Genomic DNA, 24,313 nt, shown 5'->3' on the forward strand with positions numbered 1-24,313 from the left:
CAGGCTCTTCCAGCCGCCCACCTGCGGCGTCCCAGCCCCACTGAGGGTGAAGCACGGAGGTTGCCGTGGGAAGCTGAGGTCCAGGGCAGGCCACTCTCCCACTGCCCATCCCGGGCACCCACACTGCTCAGCCCCGGGCACTTTGCGTCTCAGTCCTTCCTGCCTCCCCCCCATATCAGTGTCTCCCCCTCCCTGGGCCAGGGAGGGGCCCCTTCATTGCTGTGTCCTCTGACCTGTGGCACCACCCCCCCCGCTGAAGCAGTGGGCCCGTCCCCTCCTCCTGGCCCACAGGCCCCCTGCAAGGCTGCAGGACGGATCGTTTGCGAGTGCGTGTGTGCGGGAGCTCATGCGGGAACGAGCCCTTCCAGAGGCCCCGGCTCGGGGGAGGCAGGACGTTCCACTGTAACCCGGGTGCTGGGGGTGGGGTGGGGAAGCCTTCCCACACCCTCACCTTTCCTCCCCACAGGCTTCTGGCACAGCCCCGAGTGTGAGTTCGTCCGCTACTGCATCGCCAAGTCCCAGGAGCGGGTGGAAGGCAAAGTGCAGGTGTCTGTCTTCAAGGGCCAGGTGTACATCCTTGGCCGCGAGTCCCCCCTGTCTCTCTACAACGAGGAGCTGGTGAGGTAGGTGCCCCTGCCCCTCGTCCTGTCCTCCAGCTCGGCCCGCGCCTCACAGCCAGTCTTCTGACTGAGCACCTGTCGGGCCCATCGTGGGGAGACAGTCATGGAGAGTTTGGCTATCTGGGGAGAAAGATACGCCTCCAGTGCCCCCGGGACGTGGGTTAGGAAAGGTGGCAACAGTACGTGGGGGAGGGCCGAGGGCGGATACTCCAGCTGGGTATAATAATCAGGGGATGGAGGAGGCACTGCTTTGCATCGGACCTTGGTAGGAGGCGTGAATGGGTGGGGAGGAGGCACGGGAGAGGCTGGCACATCCCAGGCACTGCAGAGGGTGGGGGTGGGGAGGAGGGCCCAGCCTTAAAGGACAGGACAAGACCCCGTGTGCGTTTTCAGTCCTGAGGTCGGGCTGGGTCAGGGTGGGAGCCGGCAGGGTGGGACGCAGGGCGCCCAGTGGGAGCAGGCTGCAGGTTCTGGGACTCAAGCAGGCAGATTTGACAAACGGGAGGACTTGGGAGGGCTCAGGTGTGGGAGGGGGAGACAGGCCCTGAATCACCCTGGGCTTGGGGGCGTGGGCACGGCCGCTGTGTTCGGGAGCGTCCTCTGGGTTTTCCCAGGAGAGCCGTCCAATCGGCCGTTGAGCTCACGAGTGGAGGAGCGCCCAGGGTTGAAGGTGCTAGAGAGGCACAGGTGGGGACAGCCTGGGGGGGGGGGGGATGCAGAGGGCGTGTGCGGGGCCGTATGAGTGCCCGGTGAGCGTGGAGGGCCCCGCCCCTGTGGGTGGGGTCAAGGTCGCGGTCGCGGTTGCGTATCAGCCTCACCTGGGTCTACATCGGAGACAGTGCAGTGGGGTGTCTCCTGGGGAGGTTACCTGACCCCACAAGAGGTGGGGGCAGGGGGCCTGGGCCCGGCCTCGCTCAGGCCGAGACCAGCTGGGAATTCAAGTACGAGTTTTGTTTGGCAGTCAATATTATTTTTTTTCCTTTGCCTTCTCTCGGCGCTTCCATCTTTCCAAACACTTTCTAAGCCATAAATATCACCGAATCAGTTTAGATCAGTCGGGGTAAATGTCAAATTATCTTCTCTCTTTCTCTCTCTGGCTCTCCCTGCCCTCCCCCTCCAAATCAGCAGCCTCTAATAATCCGTCCAACCCTTCATTAAGCCTCGCAGTCTCCCTCGGGGAGATTAAATGAATAAAGTAAAAAGGGAATGGGGGGAAAGGAGAGAAAAGCGGGAGCATTTATTCTCACTGCGTCTCCGACCATTTCCCTTTCTTTCTGATTTCTACATCGCTGACTTGAAAGCCCTTGAGTGGCAGCGTCACAGGGACCAGCGAGGAAGCCTCTCGAGGTGGCAGAACTGGAAATGCCGTGGCACAGTAGGTAGAAAGTAACGTAATTATAGAGCAGGTCAGAGCCACTCGAATGAGCAAAAATAAAAGCACAGAGTTCTCTGCAGACCGTCAGGGGAGGTAAAAAAAAAAATCATTGTGAGCTCGGTACCCACCTTCTCCCCCACCCCAGAGCTCACTTTTAAAACCACCTTTTCCGCTTCCTGAGAAAGCCCCTCGCGCCGCTCGCCGGCCTCGGGGCGCTCGTCTGTGCCTTGGCTGGCGTCGGCAGGCGCTGCTGGGGCAGCTGCAAGGGCCGACCTGGAGGACAGCCCGGGGGAGCCGGCTCTGACGGTGACACCCGGGATGGGGGCGGGGGGCGCACCTGCCTTCTCCCTGGGCCAGGACGGGGCCCTTGCAAGCCGGGGGGTGAGGCTGGGTTCCAAAGCCTGTTGGATGGTTTGTGTGGGGGTCATGTTAAGCCTTATGTCCCCCCCAACTCTGCCGCCCACAGCAAGTTCTGTTAGACCCAGCCTTCCCTAAGCGCCTGCTGTACCTGGAGGAAGTCGCTGGCGCTTGGCTATGGGTGGCCGGAGTGCCTGAGCCCTGGAGGGGGAGGAGCAGCGGGGGCTGGGGGTGGCTGCACGCTCAGCTTCAAGGCCAGATGAAGGTCAGGGCCAGGCCGTGGGGGCAGGGGCCAAGACCCCATTATTCTTGTGAGAAGTCCAGAGTCTGTGAAAGCACAGGCAGAGGCCAGCCTCGGGGCCAGGGAAAGAGCAGCCCCGCCCTGCCCCATCTCACCTCTCTGGGGAGGGCTCCGGGGGACAGGCCAGCTCTTTGTCATGGAGAACCTCGAGACTGCTTTGTCCCCAGGCTGGACGAAGACAAGGGGCTGATTGAGAGCAGGATGTGATGAGGGACCCCTCCTCACACTCAGAGGCCCAGAGTGAGGGCACCTGCAACCACAGGCCCTGGGTGCTGGCACCCGCAGCAGCAGCAGAGCCAGTGGGCTGTGGCCTGCTTGTCTGGTCTTGTCCCTGCTCCCCTCTGCACCTGCTAGGGCCTGGGCGGCAGGTAGCAGGCGCTTGGCACATGCCGGAATAAATGATGAATGGATGATGCGGGTGGAGCCAATGATGACCTCAGAGCCCTGGTCCCCAGAGGTCAGACGGATGTCCTGGGCATGCCCACTCACCCCCTAGGCGCTGCAATGGGGAAGGCCGAGCTCAGACCCAAGGCTTGAGGGATTGCAGGGGTGGGGCAGCTCAGTGGGAAGAGCCCAGCAGGCGAAGGCTGCGGTGCCTGGAGAGTGGGAGTGATTGTCCTGCTGGGGGCAGCAGCAGCTGCCCCGGAGACGGCTCCTGGTGACCCTGTGGGGCACTCGTGCACTGGGAGCTGGGGCTGCTGTGCGGGTGGACAGCGCCATCTGGCCACTGCAACCCACGCGCCTGGTGCCTCTCGACCCTCCAGGCCAGGGCACTCAGAAGGGCTGGTCCTGGACCCTCCTCTCTGAGCCCACCACAGGCCCGAGGGCAGAACTGGTCCAGATGGCACGTGCTGGCTTGTGCCAACTGAGCCAGGGCCAACCTGGGCACCAACTGCAGATTGCTGGGGATTCCCGTGGGGCCGTCCCGGTCCAGTGCTCCTGAGCTGGACAGAAACGCAAGGCCAAGTGTGGGCGGGGCTCGGTGGCGCCCCGTGTGGGGCTGTAGGGGATGGCCTGGGCGGCTGCGAGGGCACTGTCCCCAGCCTCGGGGCTCCTTCCCACGCCCGCCCGTCTCTCCTCACAGCATGAACGTGCAGGGAGATTATGAGCCCATCGATGCCACCGGCTTCATCAACATCAACTCACTCAGGTGAGAAGCCCGGGGCCCCCGGGGTGGCACACAGGCTCTGATGCCACCTGGACCTCTGCCGCCACCCTGCCCTCGCTGAGCCGTGTGCCTGTCCCTCTGCCTGCCCATCCCCCGCCCCTGCTCTGCACCCTCGGCAGCACCACGGAGGGTCCTGAGCATTTGGGCCCGCGTCCCCAGGGCTGACCCTCACTCACCTCCGTGCCCTCCAGCTGTAGGGGCTCCGGGCAGGTGTTCGGGTCACGTCCCTGAGCTGTAGGTCCCACGTGGCCCTGGGGGTGGCTCATGCTGTCTGTCCGCTCTCAGTCCTGGGGTCAAGTCCTACTTCTGACGACCCCTCCCAGGCTCCCAGAGTAGCCCTGCACCTGCTCACAGGGGCAGTAAATGCTTCGTGGGAGCCTGTCGGGGCTCCTGCCTGCAGCCTGAGCTAGGGTGGCCATTCGTCAGCAGTGACCACCAGAACCAGGCCCAGAGTGGTTAAGTGACTTGCCCAGGGTCACACAGCTGGGAAGTGGTGGAGCTGAGTCAGAGAGCCTCTCCTTCCAGCTCATCCGCAGGCCCCCTCTCTTGGGGTGTGCAAGAAGAAGCAAGCCTGTTTCCTTGTCCTTGGCACAGATCCATCCCTTTTCCCAGAGCCAGTCTCCATCCCTGGAGCCTCCTCGGACCCCAGCCCGACTGCCTGCCCCCCCACCTGGCCCCCTGTTTGTGTTTTACGACTCTCTAAACCCTTTTAAATGGCCCAGGACACACTGGGTTTTCATAATGGTTTCTCCATTGGTCCCATTGCCAGTTAAATGCTTTGTCTGCAACAATGGCAAACAATGCCCCCCCCCCAAGGTAAATTAATTACATTATCCTGATTGGAGGGCGGGAGGGGCCCGGCCGGAGAGCGAAGAGAGAAAGGCAGAGGCAGACATCGCCGGAGCAGCTGCCCCGCTTGCGCCAGAATTAATTGAACAGAGTGCGTGTCGCTATTGTTCATTCGCATTTTCCTTTGTTTTGAATCTGGTTCACAGACTGAAGGAGTATCACCGTCTTCAGAGCAAGGTCACCGCCAAATAGAGGGGCTGACAATGCGGGGCCAGGGCCTCCGCCGGCCGCCCGCACCCATTGTCCCGGTGGCAGTGACGGCGTCGACGGTGACGCGCTCTCCCCGCCCGCAGCGTCGTGGGGCTGCCTGGCTCCGGCTCTGTTCCTTGGTCCCCCGTAGGCTGCGAAAGTGGTCATGGGGGGCTGCTGCCGTGGGAAGCCATAAAATGACAGCTAAGAAAAGACACATTAGTCTGTTGTTTCTTTATTCCCCTGAGGGGTGTGTGTGTGTGCACATGTGTGCACGTGTGTGCATGTGTGTGCATGCATGTGCATGTGTATATAGTATATGCATGTGTGTATTGTGAGTGCATTGCACGTGTGTGTGAACACATGTGTGTATGTGTGAATGCACACGTGTGTATTGCCTGGGGGGTGTCAATCACGCTTTCCCTAGCCTGATCCTTGTGTTTTCTGATTTCAGGCTTGCCAAAGACCCCGTTGGCCAGAGAACCTAGGGACTGACCCCTCTCCCTCCATCCCAAACTAGCAATCTAGAGGTGCCCCTGGGGACCCTGGCTCAGAGCCTGGGGTTTTGTCACCAGCTGTGTGTCCCCGTGGCCTGCGCCAGGGAACCAGGGAGAGTTGAGGTGGCAAGCTGCGAGAATGTTCAACCTGCAGACCTGTCTCTGGGAACCACCTTACCAAGGCCCTGCCAGAGACAGAGCCCAGCTTGACCAACCCCCTACGCTGGGTGTGTGTGTGTCACCATTGTGAAACTACAGGCTTTTTTTTTTTTTTCAAAGATTTGTTTATGTGTTTATTTGAAAGTCAGAGTTACACAGAGGAGAGGCAGAGGTGGGGGGGGGGGGGAGAGAGGTCTTCCATCCACTGGCTCACTCCCCAGTTGGCTGCAATGGCCGGAGCTGTGCCAATCCGAAGCCAGGAGCCGGGAGCTTCCTTCCAATCTCCCACAGGTGCAGGGGCCTGAGGACTTGGGCATCTTCCACTGCTTTCCCAGGCCACAGCAGACAGCTGGATCGGAAGAGGAACAGCTGGGACTTGAACAAGCACCTATATGGGAAGCTGGCACTGCACGTGGTGGCTTTATCCGCTTCGCCACAGCGCTGGCCCTGCTAAATACCATTTTTGAAAGATTAAAAACAGGAATGTGGGGTGCGTGTCACGGTGCGTGGGCCAGGTCATTGCTTGGTCTGCCCTTCATGCTCATCCAGTCCCGGCACCTCTGCTCCCGATCCGGCTCCCTGCTGAGGCACCTGGGAGGCAGCAGATGATGGCCCAAGTGCTTGAACCCACATGGGAGCCCTTCAACTCGATGAAAATCACTAAATAAGCTGGCGCCGCGGCTCAACAGGTTAATCCTCCGCCTAGTGGCACCGGCACACCGGGTTCTAGTCCCGGTCGGGGTGCCGGATTCTGTCCCAGTTGCCCCTCTTCCAGGCCAGCTCTCTGCTGTGGCCAGGGAGTGCAGTGAAGGATGGCCCAAGTGCTTGGGCCCTGCACCCCATGGGAGACCAGGAGAAGCACCTGGCTCCTGCCTTCGGATAGGTGCGGTGCACCGGCTGCGGCGGCCATTGGAGAGTGAACCACCGGCAAAGGAAGACCTTTCTCTCTATCTCTCTCTCTCACTGTCCACTCTGCCTGTCAAAAAAAAAAAAATCACTAAAGAAATGTCTTTTTAAAGAATGTGTTTTATACATATATGTGTGTGTGTGTGTGTCCATATATTTCATTCCACTGCACAAATGGAAGTCTCTATCATTTTCCTTTTATGGAAGAACTTATTTATTTATTTATTTTTGATAGGCAAAGTTAGACAGTGAGAGAGACAGAGAAAAAGGTCTTCCTTTTTCCATTAATTCACCCCCCCAAATGGCCGCTACGGCCGGTGCTGCGCTGATCCGAAGCCAGGAGCCAGGTACTTCTCCTGGTCTCCCATGGGGTGCAGGGCCCAAGCACTTGGGCCATCCTCCACTGCACTCCAGGGCCACAGCAGAGAGTTGGCCTGGAGGAGGAGCAACTGGGACAGAATCCAGCACCCTGATCGGGACTAGAACCTGGGGTGCCGGTGCCTCAGGCAGAGGATTAGCCTAGTGAGCCTCGGCGCCAGCCTATGGAAGAACTTTTAAAAATACTATATATAGCTATATATATAGTATATATATATAGATAGATAGATAGATAGATAGATAGATATAGCTATGCCACCAGACGCCCACGTCCCATATCAGAGGGGCTGGGAGCAAGTCCGCCCTCTGCCCCCTGATCCAGCTCCCTGCTGAAGCACCTGGGAGGCAGCAGATGAGGGTCCAAGTGCCTGGAGACCTGGCTGGAGTTCCTGGCCCAGCTCCAAGTATTGAGGCGATTGGGGAGTAGACCAGATGGATCGATCTCATCACTCTGCCTCTTAAGTAAACAAATGCAATCAGATTCATGGTCCATTCCTCCGATGGGGGGGTTGTAGGTTTGTGACTAAGGGTCGAAGTTCATTTTTTAGACTGATGTTTAGTTATTCCAGTACGTTTGTTGAAAAATCTGTCTCTTCCCATTGACTCCCGGCAGCATTTGCATGCAGACCGACTTCTCGTCTGAGAATGGGCTGTTTTGGACTGTATTCCACTTCATTGCTCTTCTTGTCTGTCGTACCCCCAGAACACACCCTGCCGTGACTCCCACAGCCTTTGGGAGCCGTGAAGTGGCAGGCGAGCCCAGCCTCACTCTCCTCCAGAGCTGCCGTGGTGGTCCGGGCGCTGAGCCTCCCCACGTAGACGTCGAAGACATCGTCGGTCTCTGCACAGTCTGCTCGGGCTCTTCACCGGGACTGCATCCAGGCGACAGATCAGTTTGAGAACTGTCGTCTTGCAATTCAGGAACACAGCACAGCTCACCAGTGGTTTAGGTTTCATTTGATTTCCCATTAAAATGTGCTATAGGGTCAGGCGCTGGGGCGCAGCAGGTTAATGCCCTGGCCTGAAGCGCCAGCATCCCATATGGGCGCCGGTTGGAGACTCGGCTGCTCCACTTCTGATCCAGCTCCCTGCTGTGGCCCCGGAAGGCAGTGGAGGATGGCCCAAGTGCTTGGGCCCCTGTACCCGCGTGGGAGACCCGGAAGAAGCTCCTGGCTCCTGGCTTCGGATCAGCGCAGCTTCAGCCATTGTGGCCAACTGGGGAGTGAACCAGTGGATGGAAGACTCTCTCTCTCTCTCTCTCTCTCTCTCTCTCTCATTTGAGAGACAGGGAGACAAAGAGACAGACAGAGAGAGCTGTCAACCACTGGTTTATTCCCCAGATGGCCACAGCAGCCAGGGCTGGACCAGGACAAAGCCATAATCCAGGACCCCGTCCAGGCCCGTGGTGTGGGTGGCAGGCGCTGCATCATGGCCGCATCTAGGGTCTGCCTTGGAAGGAAGCTGGAGCCAGCAGCTGGCGCCCACAGCCACGCCCAGGCGCTCTGATGTGGGGAGCGGGCACCGCACTTTAACCTCCAGGCCAGCACCCGCCCGAGCCTCCCTCGCGCTGCCGCCGACCCAGCCGTCAGGTGCGCTCACTCCGGGCGTCGTCTTCTCCCGACTACTCTGTTCATGGTTTGTGGAGTTGGGACTGTGGGTTTTTATTGGATTTGGAACATTTTCTGGCAGAATGGTCTCTGACTCCCCTCCCCGTTGCTGGCACCTGAATTCCACAGTGCCACAGGCCCCTTGCACTGTCCTGGGAGTCAGAGGCTCAGTCCTTCATCCTTCCTCCTCCTCTCTCGTGTGGTCTGTTCTCGGTCTGAGCTTTATTTCCTTAAAAAATGTATTTGCTTTATTTGAAAGTCAGAGTTACAGAGAGAGATATATATATATATAGAGAGAGAGAGAGAGGTTTTCTTTTTTCTTTTTTTTTTTTTTTGACAGGCAGAGTGGACAGTGAGAGAGAGAGAGACAGAGAGAAAGGTCTTCCTTTGCCGTTGGTTCACCCTCCAATGGCCGCCGCGGCCAGCGCGATGCGACCGGCGCACCGCGCTGATCCGATGGCAGGAGCCAGGAGCCAGGTGCTTTTCCTGGTCTCCCATGGGGTGCAGGGCCCAACCACTTGGGCCATCCTCCACTGCACTCCCTGGCCACAGCAGAGAGCTGGCCTGGAAGAGGGGCAACCGGGACAGAATCCGGCGCCCCGACCGGGACTAGAACCCGGTGTGCCGGCGCCACAAGGCGGAGGATTAGCCTAGTGAGCCGCGGCGCCGGCCGAGAGAGAGGTTTTCCATCCGCTGGTTCACGCCCCAACCGGCCACAATGGCCAGAGCTGGGCCAGGCTGAAGCCAGGAGCCAGAAGCTCTGTCTGGGTCTCCCTGGGTTGGAAGTGGAGCAGCAGGACTTAAACTGGCGCCCATAACGGTTGCCGGAGCTGCAGGTGGTGGCTTAGCCCACTGTGCCACAGCGCCAGCCCTCAGCCTTCTCTTGGGAGGCAGTTCAGTCACTTATATATTAGTTCAGTCTTTCTGAGATTTTTTTTTTAAGATTTATTTATTTATTTGAGAGGCAGAGTTACAGCGAGAGAGAGAGAGAGAGAGAGAGAAAGAAAATCTTTTATCTGCTGGTTCACTCCCCAAATGGCCACAATGGCTGGAGCTGTGCTGATCTGAAGCCAGGAGCTTCCTCTGGGTCTCCCACGCGAGTGCAGGGGCCCAAGCACTTGGGTCATCTTCCACTGCTTTCCCAGGCTCATTAGCAGGGAGCTGGATCGGAAGTGGAGCAGCCAGGACACAAACAGGTGCCCCTATGGGCGCCGCAGCCAGAGGCTTAGCCCAGTACACCACAGTGCTGCCCCCTTGAGATTTATTTTTAACTCCTTAGGGCCGTGCTGTCTTTATTCTAGATGGACTGTCACTCCGCGTCTCGGCTGTGATCAGCTGGGCGTTATCTCGATGCTGGCTGTGCTAAGCCAGGTCTCCCCTCTCTGGGTGGCAAACACAAGGTCCCCAGCCTTGCAGGGGCTCCCAGGCATTTCCTGTCCTTGGGATCTGTCCGTGTTGGCCCCCAGGACGTCCTCTCTGTGCAGGACCAGATCGCGCCCCCAGAGCCTCAGCCGGACGCGTACGAAGATGCTCACGTCACGTCACAGTAGCGGTTCGAGTCCCGGCTGCTCCACTTCCCATCCAGCTCCCTGGGAAAGCAGGGGAAGATGGCCCAAGTGCTTGGGCCCCTGCACCATGTGGGAGGCCCAGAAGGAGCTCCTGGCTCCTGGCTTCGGCCTGGCCCAGCCCTGGGCATTGCGGCCATCTGGGGAGTGACCCAGTGGATGAAAGACCTTGGTCTGTCTCTCTATGTGCCTGTCTGTCTCTCTCCCTCTCTGTCACTCTGCTTTTCAAATAAACAAATAAATCTTTAAAAAAAAAAAAAAAAAAAAGATGGCCGGAATTCTTTCTCCAGTTCCAGCTGCCTCGGCCTCCCTGGCCCCATCTCTGTCTCCTTTGCTCTGCGGGGCCCCGGGTACTGCTTCGCCCAGGGACGAGGGGGCTGGGGGAGTTGGGGGATGGGGGGGGCGAAGCTGCCCAGGGCGGGGCTTGCTGTGTCTGAGCGCTGCTCCCAGGCATCCGCTGTCGCCTGTGTTTTGTGCAGTCTCCTGTTGCTTACAGCAGGAGCATAATTGTGGAGCGGAGGTATACGTTGTCCAGTACAGCCGTAATGTGATCCAACTGGCCCGGCGCGTCTCACCCATGTCACAGAGCGTCTCACCCTTGCTGAAGCAACACCCCCCACCCCGGCTCCTGCCTCACTCAGCTTAGGCTCCAAAGCCCCAGGGACAGCCAGCACCACCCGGCCCCCGGACAGCCGGCACCAACCGGCCCCCGCGCAGGGCCGCCCTGACGGACTCAAGAGAAAGAATGAAGTTTGGCTCCAGCGCACTACGTTGGGGGGCTGTAACGGGTAATTAACGCACTTACCGTGGCCTGACCCCAGCCGCCTTCCCATTCCCTGTCTCGGATCCAGTCCACTGCCTTCTGTGCAGCCGGGCCGGGGGCGCCTCCTCCAAACAGCCACAGGCTCACCCACTGCAGCCCCAGCTGGCACTTGCGATGCTCCCGGCCCGCCTCTTTCTCCAGCGGAGCACCCAGCACCCTGGCAGTCCATGTCGCACGTCCTGTCTGTGGCTAGTCACCTTCTATTGCCTGCTGGGGATTGTGGGCGCCCCTCCCCCTAGAGGGCGCCCCGCGGGAGGAGGGGCTGTGTCTGTCTTGCTCACAGCTGTGTGCCCCGCCCATCAGAGGTGCTCAGTCCGTATTTGCAGAACGGGTAACTAGCCATCCGGTCTTTGTTAGTTCAGGGACACCTACTTCCCTCCCACCGCGGGCTTGTCCCTGCCTGGGAGCCCCTGGAGGGACCCCTAAAGACTTCAGAGCTGCTCCAGGCCAGTCCTCACGCCACAGCCCAGGACCTGCCTTCCCTCCGTCCTCGCCCCTCCTGCCACTCTGCCTAAGCCCTGCCCCACCATGGACACCGCCTGCTCCGGCTCTGACCCCAGCTCCAAGGAGTGTGGCGGGGCGGGGGAGGGGGGGAAGGCCACCTCCAGGGTCTGGAGCGTGGTCGCTGGGACAACGAGATGTCAGAGCTCAGCTCTTCCTGTTCCTGGACACACAGTGTGGCCGCAGGTCCTCCGCCAGCCCTGCTGCCCCAGGGACCACCCGGCCTCCCGGCTCTCAACCCCACTGCAGGGCTCAGCTCCTCAGTGGGGACTCTGCCTTCTCTCAGGGTCGCTCCCAACCTCAGGAGAACCCAGACCCCCTGCCCGCAGGCTAAGATTTATTTCAAAAGGAGAGAGACAGAGAGAGACAGAGGTCTTCCGTCCGCTGGGTCACTCCCCAAACGGCCATGACAGCTGGGGCTGGGTCAGGCTGAAGCCAGGAGCCAGGAGCTTCTTCCGGGTCTCCCACGCAGGTGCAGGGGCCTGAGCACTTGGGCCATATTCTACTGCTTTCCCAGGAGCATGAGCGGGGAGTTGAATCAGAAGTGGAGCAGCCAGGACCCAAACGGGCGCTCAGATGTGGGAAGCTGGCGTCGCCCGTGATGGCTAACACCCCTGGGAAAGCGGAAGATGGCCCAGGTGCTTGGAGCTGTGGGCCCCTGCACCCACAGGGAGAAGAAGTAGGAGGGAATTGGTCCCATCAAGGAGGAGGCCCCGAAAGTCCCGGCTCCCAGCACCTGCCCGGGCCCCTCCTGGGGAGCAGGGAGTTGGCGAGGGGCTGGGCAGCACCAGGCTGCCTGCGCTCACGGTGCGACCACGCACGGGGCCTCGTGAAAAGCCCCGTCCTAGGCCTGAGCTGACCGGTGGGTCGCGCCACTTGGCTTTGCCCCCTTCCTGCCTCGTTGTCCCTGCCTGGGCTCCCTGGACCCTGTCCCCAGAGCACTGTCCATGCCAGGTTCTGTCTCAGGGTCAGCTTTGGGGGGAGGGACAAATTAAAACCAATGCTTACCAAGGAGTGAAAATGCCGGGCCCCAGGCTGTCGGGGATGGGAGGAAGCTGGGAGCTCCTGGCCCCACAGCAGGGCAGCAACGCCTAAACGGGGGCTCCCAGGTGCTGGGGGCTGTCACTGGGCCCCTCCCCCCCCTCCTCCTGCCTCTCCCCTTCCCCCTCTTCCCTCCAGATACACCTCTGCTGCCTGGGGGGGTGGTACAGACTCTGTCCCATGTTGGGGGCACAGCTGGGAACCACTGGGTCAGCTCCCTGCCTCCTGGAGCTGGTGTTTCAGTGGGGCCGGGCGGGGGAGGGGAGCTGCAGGAGCACCTGTGCTGCAGCCAGAAAGGCCCAGGAGTGCCTTGTGTGAGCTGTCAGGACAGATAGCTCGTGCAAAGGTCCTGGGGCAGAAGTGCCAGGGCCTCCCTGAGCAGCCAACACAAGGTTGGTGTGTCCAAAGGGGAGGCACCGGTCAGCTTGGCCAGGTTTGGGACGGCAATCAACGAACTACAGGTGGGTTGCAAGAGATAAAGATAAGATCTGGTTTGTGTTTTTGAAAAGACCCCTGTGTGCCAAGGGTGTCAGGGGACAAGAGAGGAGACGGGGAGACAGCTGGGGGGCCATGGTGGCCTGGCCCGGGGTGGTGGTGCTGGGTCGTGTCTGGGGCAGGTGAGGGAACCAAAACATCTGGACGGCTATTGAACTGAACTGGGGGGCAGTAACAGACACAGAACTGGGTGAAGTCCAGGACAAGGCTTGAGCTCTGGGGCGAGGGGGCTGGGGGAGGGGCAGGGAAGCTGCTCCCCGGGACACCGGGCCAGCTCCGGCTGGGTGCATCTCCCGGTTCAGGCCTCTGTGCATTCTCCCCGGTGGTCCCACAGGAGCTGCGGCGAGCGCCCCAGTACCCCCCCCCCGCCGGCACTGGAAGCAGTGGGAAGTCCAGACTCCTCTGGGGTGGGGTGCTGACCCCTGAAGCTGCAACCATGGCAGGGGCCGGCCTCAGCCACGCCCCCGGGGAGACTCATTTGCCACGGAGTTTACCTTTGCTGGTTAATATCCTTTATCTCATCGGCAACAGCTCTGACTGATTATGCACTAATCATTGTCATTAGGAGGAACTTTATTTCCGTGAAAATGAGACAACATTTGCGGCAATTAGGCGCCCGTGGGTGTCACAGGGCGAGGTGGTGGGTACGACTTCTCATTGCAATCACAGGCATTCGAGTGCCGCTCTGGGAGGGGAAGAGTCAGATGGAAATATGGGGGGAGGAATAAGAGCGTTCAGTCGCCAACTGTTAGGAAGAGAGGGGCCGGGCTGACCCCCAGAGTGCTGTGGTCTGGTGGGACAGCGTCAGGGGCCACCCTTGCTGGAGCCTGAGCCCCTCCTCCCACCAAGAACACAGCGGGGGGCAGAGGCGCCCCCCACCCAGCCAGGAAGGAAGCCAGGGCAGAAGGAGCTCGGGCCGGCGCCGCGGCTCACTAGGCTAATCCTCCGCCTTGTGGCGCCGGCACACCGGGTTCTAGTCCCAGTCAGGGCGCCGGATTCTGTCCCGGTTACCCCTCTTCCAGGCCAGCTCTCTGCTGTGGCCAGGGAGTGCAGTGGAGGATGGCCCAAGTGCTTGGGCCCTGCACCCCATGGGAGACCAGGAGAAGCACTTGGCTCCTGCCATCGGATCAGCGCGGTGCACTGGCCACAGTGCACCGGCCGCAGCGGCCATTGGAGGATGAACCAACGGCAAAGGAAGACCTTTCTCTCTGTCTCTCTCACTGTCCACTCTGCCTGTCCAAAAAAAAAAAAAAAAGGAGCTCGGGACCTGTGTGTGGGACCTGGGCTCCCGTCTCAGTCCGCTTTGCCTTGCTGAGGCTGGGCACTGAGGCTGGGCAGTGGGCAAAAGACAGGTGGTTGCAGGGGCCCCGTCGGCCGGGTGCCCTGGCTGCCTCACAGTGTGGCAGGTGGCATCAAGTAGCGGGGGGGGGGGGAGAAAGAAGAGAGGGAGAGAAGAGGGGGAGAGAGAAGAGGGGGAGAGAGCAGAAGCAGGAGTGGGGGGCTGGAGGCGTGGCCTTGGGTAAGCGCCCAGTCCTGCCCCACCCAGCAGCACTGATGCCCCACAAGGGAGGGCAGCCCCGCCTCTTACAGGTCCACCCCCTCTTGACAAGCACTGCTGCACCGCCCCTGGTGGATGGAAGACCTCTCTCTCTGTTTCTCCCCCTCTGTCTGTAACCCTGACTTTCAAATGAATAACAATAAATCTCTTAAAGAAAGGCAGAGCAACAGAGAAAGAAGGGGGAGAGAGATCTCTCATCCGCTGGTTCACTCTCCCAAATGCCCGCAACAGCCAGGGCTGAGCCAGGCCAAAGCCAGGAGCCAGGAACCCCACCCGGGTCTCCCACTTGGGTGGCAGGGGCCCAGGTACTTGGGCCCGCACCTGCTGTCTCCCAGGTGCATTAGCAGGGAGCTGGATCAGAAGTGGGGGTGGGGCCGGCGCCGCGGCTCACTAGGCTAATCCTCCGCCTTGTGGCGCCGGCACACCGGGTTCTAGTCCCGGTTGGAGTGCCGGATTCTGTCCCGGTTGCCCCTCTTCCAGGCCAGCTCTCTGCTGTGGCCAGGGAGTGCAGTGGAGGATGGCCCAAGTGCTTGGGCCCTGCACCCCATGGGAGACCAGGAAAAGCACCTGGCTCCTGCCATTGGATCAGCGCGGTGCACCGGCCACGGCGGCCATTGGAGGGTGAACCAATGGCAAGGGAAGACCTTTCTCTCTCTCTCTCTCTCTCACTGTCCACTCTGCCTGTCAGAAAAAAAAAAAAAGTGGGGGTGGGGGTGGGGGTGGGACTAGCACTCGGATGTGGGATGCTGGGTCACATGCTCTGCCCCCTCCCGCCCTGCCCCACCATGGCTCCAGAAACTGGAAAAGCCCGGTGACCTTCACTCTGCCCTTCAACACCTAGGGAGAGCAGAAGAGGTCAAAGCCGCCCGCCAGACTCCTCCTCCCAGTCCCTCCTGCCTCCTTGGAAGAACCCAGGCCTTCGAGGGGCAGGCGACTAAGCCGCTGCTTCTGATGCATCCCAAGTTCGAGTCCCGGCTGCTCTGTGCTTTGTCCCCAGCTCCCCCCCAGCTCCCTGCTCCCGCGTCTGGGAAGGCAGTAGAAGATGGCCCAAGCACTTGGGTCCAGACGGAGTTCCTGGCTCCTGGCTTTGGCCTGGCTCAGCCCTGGCGTTTGCAGGCATTTGGGGAGGGAACAAGAAGATGAAAGAGCTCTCTCTCTCTCTCTCTTTGCACGCACAGATCATACACGGGCACGTGCAGGCAGACACAGCACACGCCTGCAAATGTGCGTGACACACATGTCCATGCGCACACGCGTGGAGCGAAGGGCACAATTTGTAGGCACACAGCTGGATCCATCTTTCCTGCGTAGCCTCTACCCCAGGGAGATTTGGGGCACTTCCGGGGCTCCAGGAGGCTCCCAGGCGCCATGGCGAGACCCTGCAATCATAGGGCTAAAGAAAGAAAAAGAGGGGCCCCTGTCGTGACACAGTGGGTGCCGCCTGCAGCGCCCGCATCCCGAATGAGTCCCGGCTGCTCCACTTCCCACCCAGCTCCCTGCTATGCACCTGGGAAAGCAGCAGAGGACGGCCCAAGTGTTTGGGCCCCCGCACCCGCATGGGAGACCGTGTTGGAGCTCCTGGCTTCTGGCTCCAGCCTGGCCCAGCTGTGGCTGTTGTGGCTATTTGGAGAGAGGCCGGCAGATAGAAGATTTCTTTCTTGTGTGTCTCTCCCTCTCTCGCTCTCTGCCGCTCTACCTTTCAAATAAATAAATAAACTTTTAGAAAGGACAAAGGTGGGGCCGGCGCCGCGGCTCACTAGGCTAATCCTCCGCCTAGCGGCGCCGGCACACCGGGTTCTAGTCCCGGTCGGGGCGCCGGATTCTGTCCCGGTTGCCCCTCTTCCAGGCCAGCCCTCTGCTGTGGCCAGGGAGTGCAGTGGAGGATGGCCCAGGTGCTTGGGCCCTGCACCCCATGGGAGACCAGGAAAAGCACCTGGCTCCTGGCTCCTGCCATCGGATCAGCACAGTGCGCCGGCCGCAGCGCGCCGGCCGCGGCGGCCATTGGAGGGTGAACCAACGGCAAAGGAAGACCTTTCTCTCTGTCTCTCTCTCTCACTGTCCACTCTGCCTGTCAAAAAAATAAAAATAAAAAAAAAATAAAAAAAAATAAAAAAAAAGAAAGGACAAAGGTGGCACTGAGATACCACCACCTCCTGGCCCTGAGCTGCCACTGTCACCCCAGTGCTGGGATCAGGCCACCTGCCCGGCTCCCTGACCACGGCTCCGTCCCCGCTCCCCACAAACAGCCAGATGCCACTTCCTGAGGCTCCACTCACACCCATAACCTGTCCTTCCCACCTGTCACACGTTTGGGGCCACCCCTCTTGAAATGCGCCCCCCCCACACACACACACCTCCCATCTTGGAATCAGCACCCTTGGGATTCAGGCTCGGAGCCAGGCCCCAGCCTGCTGCGAGCCCGGGAAGCCAGCCCGGATCGGCCCACCTGCTGGGGCCGCCGGCAGCCCACGTGGGTTCTGAAGCTGCGGCAGTGGGGAGGAGGCCACCGGGCCTCGGCTACCCAGAGCGGGGAGCTGCAGACTGGCAGCCGGCACAGAGCTGATCTGCACACCTCTCAGGCTGGGGAAAGGGCTGGCCTGGGGTCAGCGCAATCGATATCTCATCTGCAGCTCTCCTAGCGGAAGTGATGGCTCTCGGAGCAGGGTAATGGGTGTTGTCTAGTGGAAGAGGCTAATCTTCCCAGCTGTGCGCAACTCCGCAGGTGGCCCGCGCGCCGGCAGGCTCCGCTGCTGTCACTGCTGCCACGGGGCGTCCCAGGCACTTTTAAAGCCACAGCAGCCCCAGCGCACGCTGGCGTCGGTCCTCATCCTCCCGGCACACAGTCTGAGAGGTGACCCCGACCCAGTGCCCCCAAGAGCAGATGGGGAGACGGAGGCCACGCCCCTCTGCTGGACAAGACTTCAGACTCCCAGCCAGTCCCGCGCACGATGCTGCCCGCAGACCCGTGGCCCTGGGTCAAACCTGGCCCCCGGCCGCATCAGGGTTTCTGCACTGGCTGCTGGTTGAGAGCTTCCTGAAAGAATTAGAACGCCAGTGACCTCAACCTTGGCCACAGTCCCCACCACTCCCTAACGTCTTGCATTTCATCACCCGTCAGACCTTGGATCACTAAACTTGAGGTCTCCATGCGTGAGGGTGGGGAGGAAGGAAGCAGGCTGCCTCCCCTGCTCCGTCTTCCTCGTCCTGGCCTGCAGACCACGGTGCCTCCCCAGCTGCGAGTCCCGTAGCCCACAGTTGCGCCTGCTGTGCAATGCACATTTCAGCGAGCATTGGCCGGGCAGCTGCTTCGTGCCAGGCCCCGTGCACGCAGCACCAGGACCCCCCAGCGCCGTGCACACAAGGCCCCTCCCATGACGCTCTGCCTGCAGCTCCCTGCTGGAGTCCTCTGGAGCAGGACAGCATCGCCCCTCACACCTGTCCGCCCGCACAGCTGGGTGTCCCGGGATCTGCTGAACCCACTCCGCCACAGCCTTGCGTGTGACCCGAGGTGGACGTCTTAACCCTGCGGAGCCTCAGTTTGCCCAAATGTCAAATGAAGAAGACCTTGAACTGAATGACCTCTAACATAGGCAGGTGGCTTTCCTCTTCAGAGGTTCTGGTCACAGCTGGTGACGGTGCAAAATCTCCTCCATTGTTCTTCTCCGCGGGTCCCTGCTGGGGAGACCTGGAGCACCAGGGGCGGAACTGCAAACCTGGTTCTGCCACACTTGTCGGAATTCCGCACCAGCACAAGCAGGCCATCACAAAAGGACTTGCCGCTGATCCCTCTGGGACTTTTCTTCAAAAGACATATTTATCTGAGAGACAGAGAGAGAGCGAGAGAGATCTTCTATCTGCTGATTCACTTTCCAAATGGCCAGAACAGCTCAGGGAGGGAGGACCAGGCTGAAGCCAGGAGCCAGGAACTGCATCTGGGTCTCCCAGGTGGGTGCAGAGACCATCCCCCACACAGGCAGGGAGCTGGATGGGAAGCGGAGCAGCTGGGACTGGAACCGGGGCTCCTATGTCGGATGCAGGCGTCTCACGTGGCAGAGTAGCCGGCTGCCCCCACTCTGTGAGCTCCGAAACAGCGCAGCGGTGCCGGCACTGCAGGGGGGAGGGTCTCTCTGAGTCAGGGGCCCGGAAGTCCGCCTGTTTTCCCAGCTTCCTAGGCGATTCGGATGCCCCCTGAAATTTAAAAACCACGGGCTTGGGAGATGCAAGCCGACGACACTCACAGAGCAGAGTGTGGATGAACCTGTCCACCGTGGTCTCTGGGCTCTGGGTGGGCCGAGCACCTGTGAGCTTCCCAAGGACTCGCCGTGCAGGCGCAGCTTCCCTCCCCACAAGCCCACACTTACCAGCCTCTCGGGGGAGATACCCCTGCACTGCCACAGGTAACCTGGGAGCCAAGAGGCTATGGGGTCCTACCTGGTGAAAACTCAGGCAGTGCAAAGCCTACCAATGGCTTTATCTCTCTGAGTCTCAGCTTTCTCATCTGTAAAATGGGCCCATTTAGTACTTATCTTAGAATGTCATTCTGAAGAATAAGTTACACACATAAGGAGCTTAAAACAGGCTGAACAGCTGGTAAGATGAGTGATTTTGTCCTATTATTACTAATGATCACCATTCCTCCCCTGCCCCTGACGCTGGGGTGGGGGCAGGCACCAACTCTGACTCATTATGGCATCAACTCCCCCTACCCAGGGTTCACAGGGACCCAGCAGCCACTGGGTTAGGAGGGCACTGAGCAGCTATGAAGCCGGAGGCCTCCCTATCCGGCCCCTGGCTGACTCCTCCCAAGGCTGGGAGCTGGCCGTGTGCACCACGGCTGTTAAACCCCGGAGCAGTCCCCGAGCGCAGGCTGCGGCCGCTCCCTGGGGACCCTGCTCATCTCCACTGCTCCTCCCCAGGCCTCACCCGCCCCGGAAGACTCCCTGGGCCGCGGCTCTATGAGGCAGCCTTGGGTAGAGCAGGGTGCGTGTGCGATGAGACCAAGTCAGGATACAGGGCCCTTTCTCAGGGTGCCCGAGGCGACCCTCGGCAGCTGAGGGAGACGGATCAGAGGCTCTGGGAAAGCTTGAGATGGACCCTGTGTGACCCTGGTGCCGCTTCTGCCCCTCACTGTGTGGCTCCGGGGGCCCGACTCCCCCTGGGGGGCTGGGGGGAGTTCACTCATTCACTTTCCCTTTGCAGCTGCCACAGTGCCTTCGCAGGTGCTTGGAGGGGCAGGAAGCCAACAAGGTCCCTGGGTGCCACAGGGGATAACAGGGTGGGGGGTCCTGGGGGGCAACAAGTGGGGAATCAGGGGTGCTCCAGGGAGGGCAGCGGCCACGTGGGTGCGCAGGGAAGGGCGGTCAGGCAGTGGGAACAGAGTGCGCAGAGGACAGAGGCTCTCAAGAGACAGAATCCGGGTCTGCGAAACGGGCCTGCGTCGCCTCCACGAGCACCAGGAAGCTGCGGGTACCTCGTGTGGCTGAGAAAAGCCAGGGCAGCAGCAGCCAGCACCCAGCAGCCCTGCTCCCACCACCGCACCCCGCCTGCGCTCCTGTGCCTGGAGCTCCCTGTCCCCCAGGCAGCTGAGGGGCCGGCCGGCCCAGGGAGAGGGGTTCCTTCCCTCCAAACCCTCCCAACAAGGCGGCTTTGTCTGGTGGTTCCGAAGACCCCAGCGCCCCTCCCAGGCCTCTGCCACCGCCTGAAAGGGGGCTTTATCTGTGTCCCAGGCCACAGTGCTGGGAAGCCGGTGGCCCCGGTTGGCCCAGGGGCCAGGCAGCAGCCACCGCCCCGACTCCAGAGCCATAGACAAAGGGGGGTCCTGGGGCAGCCGCCAGTCAAAGCCGAGCCCCGAGGAGGACAAGAGGACTGCGCGAGGCCCCCATCCCCATGCCTCCCCGCCATGGTCCGTGACAAGGAGGCCTTGAGTGCAGCCCCAGAGCGAACGTGCGTGGGAGGAGGCAGGTGCACTCAGACCGCCTGTAACCCTGTCTCCTGGGCCTGCTCCCCGTCCCTTTCTCTGCTCCTGGGAGCACTGGGCGGGTGGGGGCAGCTGAGCCCCGTTTTGCTGGGTATGGTGCTGAAGGTGGTGGGGGCCCCTGCTCCTGGGCACATGGGGGTGTTGGCCCCCAGCTGGGCCTTGACCAGCCCTGTTTAGCTCTGATTGCCCGGGACAATGACAGCAGCCCACTTCACAACAGCGGAGAAGTCCAGAGAGATTGGGCCACCTGCCCAAAGCCACCCAGCTCCCGCGAGGCAGAGCCAGGGCTCCAACTCAGGATGGCCAGAGGCCGGGTCCCTGGACACCGTGCCCCCTGGCCCAGCTGAGTCTGCCTGTCTGTGCCAGCAGGTGTGTCCCGAAGTCCTGTGACAGCTCCGGGCATCCTGGGGATGGGGCCTGGGCACCCCAGACGTCACCTGCCACCCGCAGGGCCCCAGCTCGCTGTTGGTGCCTGCCGACTGGCGTTTCCTGGACAGTGAGTCTATTCCCATTGCTGAATTGTACACTTCAGAGGGGCCAGCTTGGGGGCCAGCGTGGTGGTGCAGTGGATTAAGCCACCACCTGCAATGCTGGCATCCCATGTGGCTGCCGGCTTGAGTCCTGCCTGCTCCACTTCCAATCCAGCTCCCTGTTAATGCAGCTGGGAAAGTAGCAGAAGATGGCTCGAGTGTGTGGGCCCCTGCACCCACGTGGGAGATCTGGATGGAGCTCCCGGTCCCAGGCTCTGGCCTGGCCCAGCCCTGGCTGCTGTGGCCATCTGGGAAGTGAACCAGTAGGTAGAAGTTCTTTCTATCTCTATCTTTGTAACTCTGCCTTTCAAATAAACAAGTCTTCCTGCGAATCTCACCACAACTACACCGTTGTTTTTTTTTTTTTTTTTTTTTTTTTTAATGATCAAACATAAAGGGCAGAAGTGAGCGTGAAGGGGCCGAAGAGGCACTCGGGAGAAGCGGAGCCCAGGCCTGTGCGCCCGACATCTTGCAGGAGGAGGGAGAGGGTGAGGAGGCTGCGCTGGTGCAGCAGGGCCGACCTGGATCCCACGTCACCTTCTGGGCCCCCAGGGCGCCCCCGCGCTTGGGCAGTGCCAGTCATTGTGCAAATGGGGAGACTGAGGCCCAGGGAGAAGGGTCAGGGCCAAGTCCCAGCCCAGTCTCCCCACTGTTCCAGTCTGCTCTGGCACGGATGGCACACGCGGGTCAGCCTGGCCGCGGCGGGGGAGGGCAGGCCCCAGGTCCTCACCCCTCTGGGATCCCCCTCCGTGGCTCCCTTTCGCGGCTGTCCCTAGGGAAGGAGCTCCAGCCCAGATTCACCAGGGCGTGCGAAGAAGGAGGTCTGAAGCCACCTCTGAGGTCATGAGGTCACGACAGTTTCCCATCGATCTATTTGTCCCTCCCTGGGCAGGAGCCCTTTGCCCCCGCCGGCCCCCAGGGCCGTATCAAACTTCAGTGGCTTCTCCCCAGCCCCAAGGAGCTGGACACAGGGCCTGGCTTTCAAACACTGCCGCCGGGCGATTTACCAGCTGGGCCCCTGGCCCCTGGCCTCCACGGCCGTCATGGACCTCGCTGGTTTAGCTGGATCGATGGTGTCGGGAGAAACAGCCCCACGTGGGCCAGCCAGGGCAGCAGGACACTACCTCCCCACTGGGAGTCCCAGCCCAAAAGCCACTGGGCAGGGACTGGGCTCAGCCACAGTTCCACAGGGATGTCCCCGGCACCAGCCAGGAGCAGGCATGCCTGAGCCCGCCCCCTGGGAGTGAGTGGGCTCCTCCAGGTCACTGTGAGTGCTCCAGCTTCTGCGTGGGGGGCGCCCCCTGCCCAGCTCTTCTGCCTGCTGTGGGCAAAGGCGGCAGTGGCCAGCCTTGCAGAGCAGTCGTATCTGGGATGTCGGTGGCACCACAGAGACCCGTGCTTGGGGCCAGCGCTGTGCTGCAATGGGTTAAACTGCCACTCGCAGAGCTGGCGTCCCGTATCAGAGTGCTTGTCCCAGTCCCGGCCGCTCTGTGTCCAATCCAGCTCCGTGCTATTGCAGCCGGGAAAGCAGCTGAGGACGGCCAAGTGCTTGGACCTCTGCCACCTGGAGACCTAATGGAGTTTCAGGCTCCTGGCTTCAACCAGGACCAGCCACTTGGGGAGCTAACCAGCAGATGACAGATTCTCTCTCTCTCTCTGCCTTTCAAATAAGTAAAAACACATCTTTAAAAGAGAGAAGAGAAGAAAGCCACGTTCGTCTTTCTCACAGCCAGGGGCAGGAGCACTGTGGGCTCTGTGGGCTGCTGGGGTGAGCGCCCTGCCTTGGGCATCACGTGCAGCAGAAACCAGACCTTCAAGATGGCGTCCCCGCCCAGCCCTGCCGAGGGCAGAGGCAGAGGTACCAGGCTGCCCGGTCCTCAGACCCCCCACCCCTGCTCTCCGGAAAGAACAGCAGCCTTTGTCTAAGGAGGGTTAACGAGGGCAGGAGCACCCTGGATCCACGTCTTCCTGGGTCCTCATGCAACCTGCAGTCCAGCCCAGGGCAGCAGGAAGAGCAGGAGCACCACAGGTGCGCTACTCCTGGATGGCCCTGGGACCAACAGGGCCAGCAGGGAGCTCACGAGGGTGGGGGATGCAAGCCCCTCCCTCACCTGCTGGCCCTGATCTGTGTTTTCATGCGAGCCCCGCTGGTTCCCATGCAGTCCAGGTCTGAGCACCCCTGAGGTCCGGGTCCTCCCAGAGGAGGGGTGCGTGTGCGTGTGTGTGTGCCACTTACATTAAGTTTTTTTTTTTTTAAGATTTATTTATTTATTTGAGAGGTAAAGTTACAGACAGTGAGAGGGAGAGACAGAGAGAAAGGTCTTGCATCCGCTGGTTCACTCCCCAAGTGGCAGCAACGGCCAGAGCTGTGCTGATCCGAAGCCAGGGGCCAGGAACTTCTTCTGGGTCTCCCATGTGCGTGCAGGGGCCCAAAAGCCTGGGCCATCTTCCACTGCTTTCCCAGGCCACAGCAGAGAGCTGGATTGGAAGTGGAGCAGCCGGGGCTCAAAACAGCACCCATATGGGATGCCGGCACTGAAGGCAGAGGATTAACCTACCGTGCCACAGTGCCAGCCGCGAGATCTTTTTCAGATGTAGTTATTTATTTGAAAGAGTTACAGAGAGAGAGAGAGAGAGAGAGTGCTTCCATGCACTGGTTCACTCCCCAGATGGCCACAATGGCCAAGGCTGGGTCAGGCTGAAGCCAGGAGCCAGGAGCTTCATCCTGGTCTCCCACATGAGTGCAGGGGCCCAACACTTGGGACATCTTCCATTCCTTTCCCAGGCCATAAGCAGAGAGCTGGATAGGAAGTGGAGCAGCCGGGATGGGAACCGGCGTCCATAAGGGATGCTAGCGTCATGGTGGCGGCTTTATCCGTGATGCCACCATGCCAGCTCCTACATTAAGATCTTTCCTGGAAGAGCTGGGGATGAACAAGGACATGAGGAAGGAGGGACGGGATACCAGGCCTGTGTCCAGAAAGTGACCAGAGCAGGACGTGACACCTCGCGGGATGGACACAAGTGCAGCTGGAGGCTTCAGGTGGGCGGGTGGCGTGGGCTGCCCACAGAGGTGTCCTCGCTCGGTGCAGCACCACAGAGCGGGCTCCAGATGAGCCAGGAGGGTTGGGCAGATCCCCAGGCGGAAACTGAACTGCCCCTTAGGTGCGAGTGACAAGTAGCAGGGAAGGGGAGAGGGGTGCCTGGTGCTTAGAGGAGACCTTGGCGGGGCTGAGTGCCTAGATACTTAAGAGAAGGGGGAGGGAGAGGCAGGGACGGAGGCTGAGATGGAAAACCAGGGCTGCTGCGCCATCGTGTCCACGCTGGAGTATGTGCCCATTTTGGTGCAAGCTGCCTGGATCCGCAGTGCCGTTACAATATAACTTATGGATGCACCTGCACAAGCATCGCCCAAAT

General features: G+C 60.6%; 1 protein-coding gene across 3 annotated transcripts in view; it reads left to right on the forward strand.

Annotated features, from left to right (window-relative positions):
• ASS1 (argininosuccinate synthase 1) overlaps positions 1 to 5,074 on the forward strand; it is a 40,838-nt gene extending 35,764 nt beyond the window's left edge. For all 3 annotated transcript variants that reach the window (XR_016225984.1, XM_051840798.3, XM_089321381.1), the window contains exons 14-16: positions 467 to 623; positions 3,738 to 3,803; positions 4,817 to 5,074. Coding sequence is in view for 2 of the 3 variants with exons in the window: in XM_051840798.3 (XP_051696758.2) it covers positions 467 to 623; positions 3,738 to 3,803; positions 4,817 to 4,862 (269 nt within the window). In the remaining variant the exon portion in view is untranslated. The remainder of the gene's footprint in view (positions 1 to 466; positions 624 to 3,737; positions 3,804 to 4,816) is intronic.
• Positions 5,075 to 24,313: the final 19,239 nt, after the last annotated feature.

Source organism: Oryctolagus cuniculus, chromosome 1 (assembly GCF_051225735.1).
Source record: "Oryctolagus cuniculus isolate XC-2025 breed Fujian yellow rabbit chromosome 1, ASM5122573v1, whole genome shotgun sequence".
NCBI lineage: Eukaryota > Metazoa > Chordata > Mammalia > Lagomorpha > Leporidae > Oryctolagus > Oryctolagus cuniculus.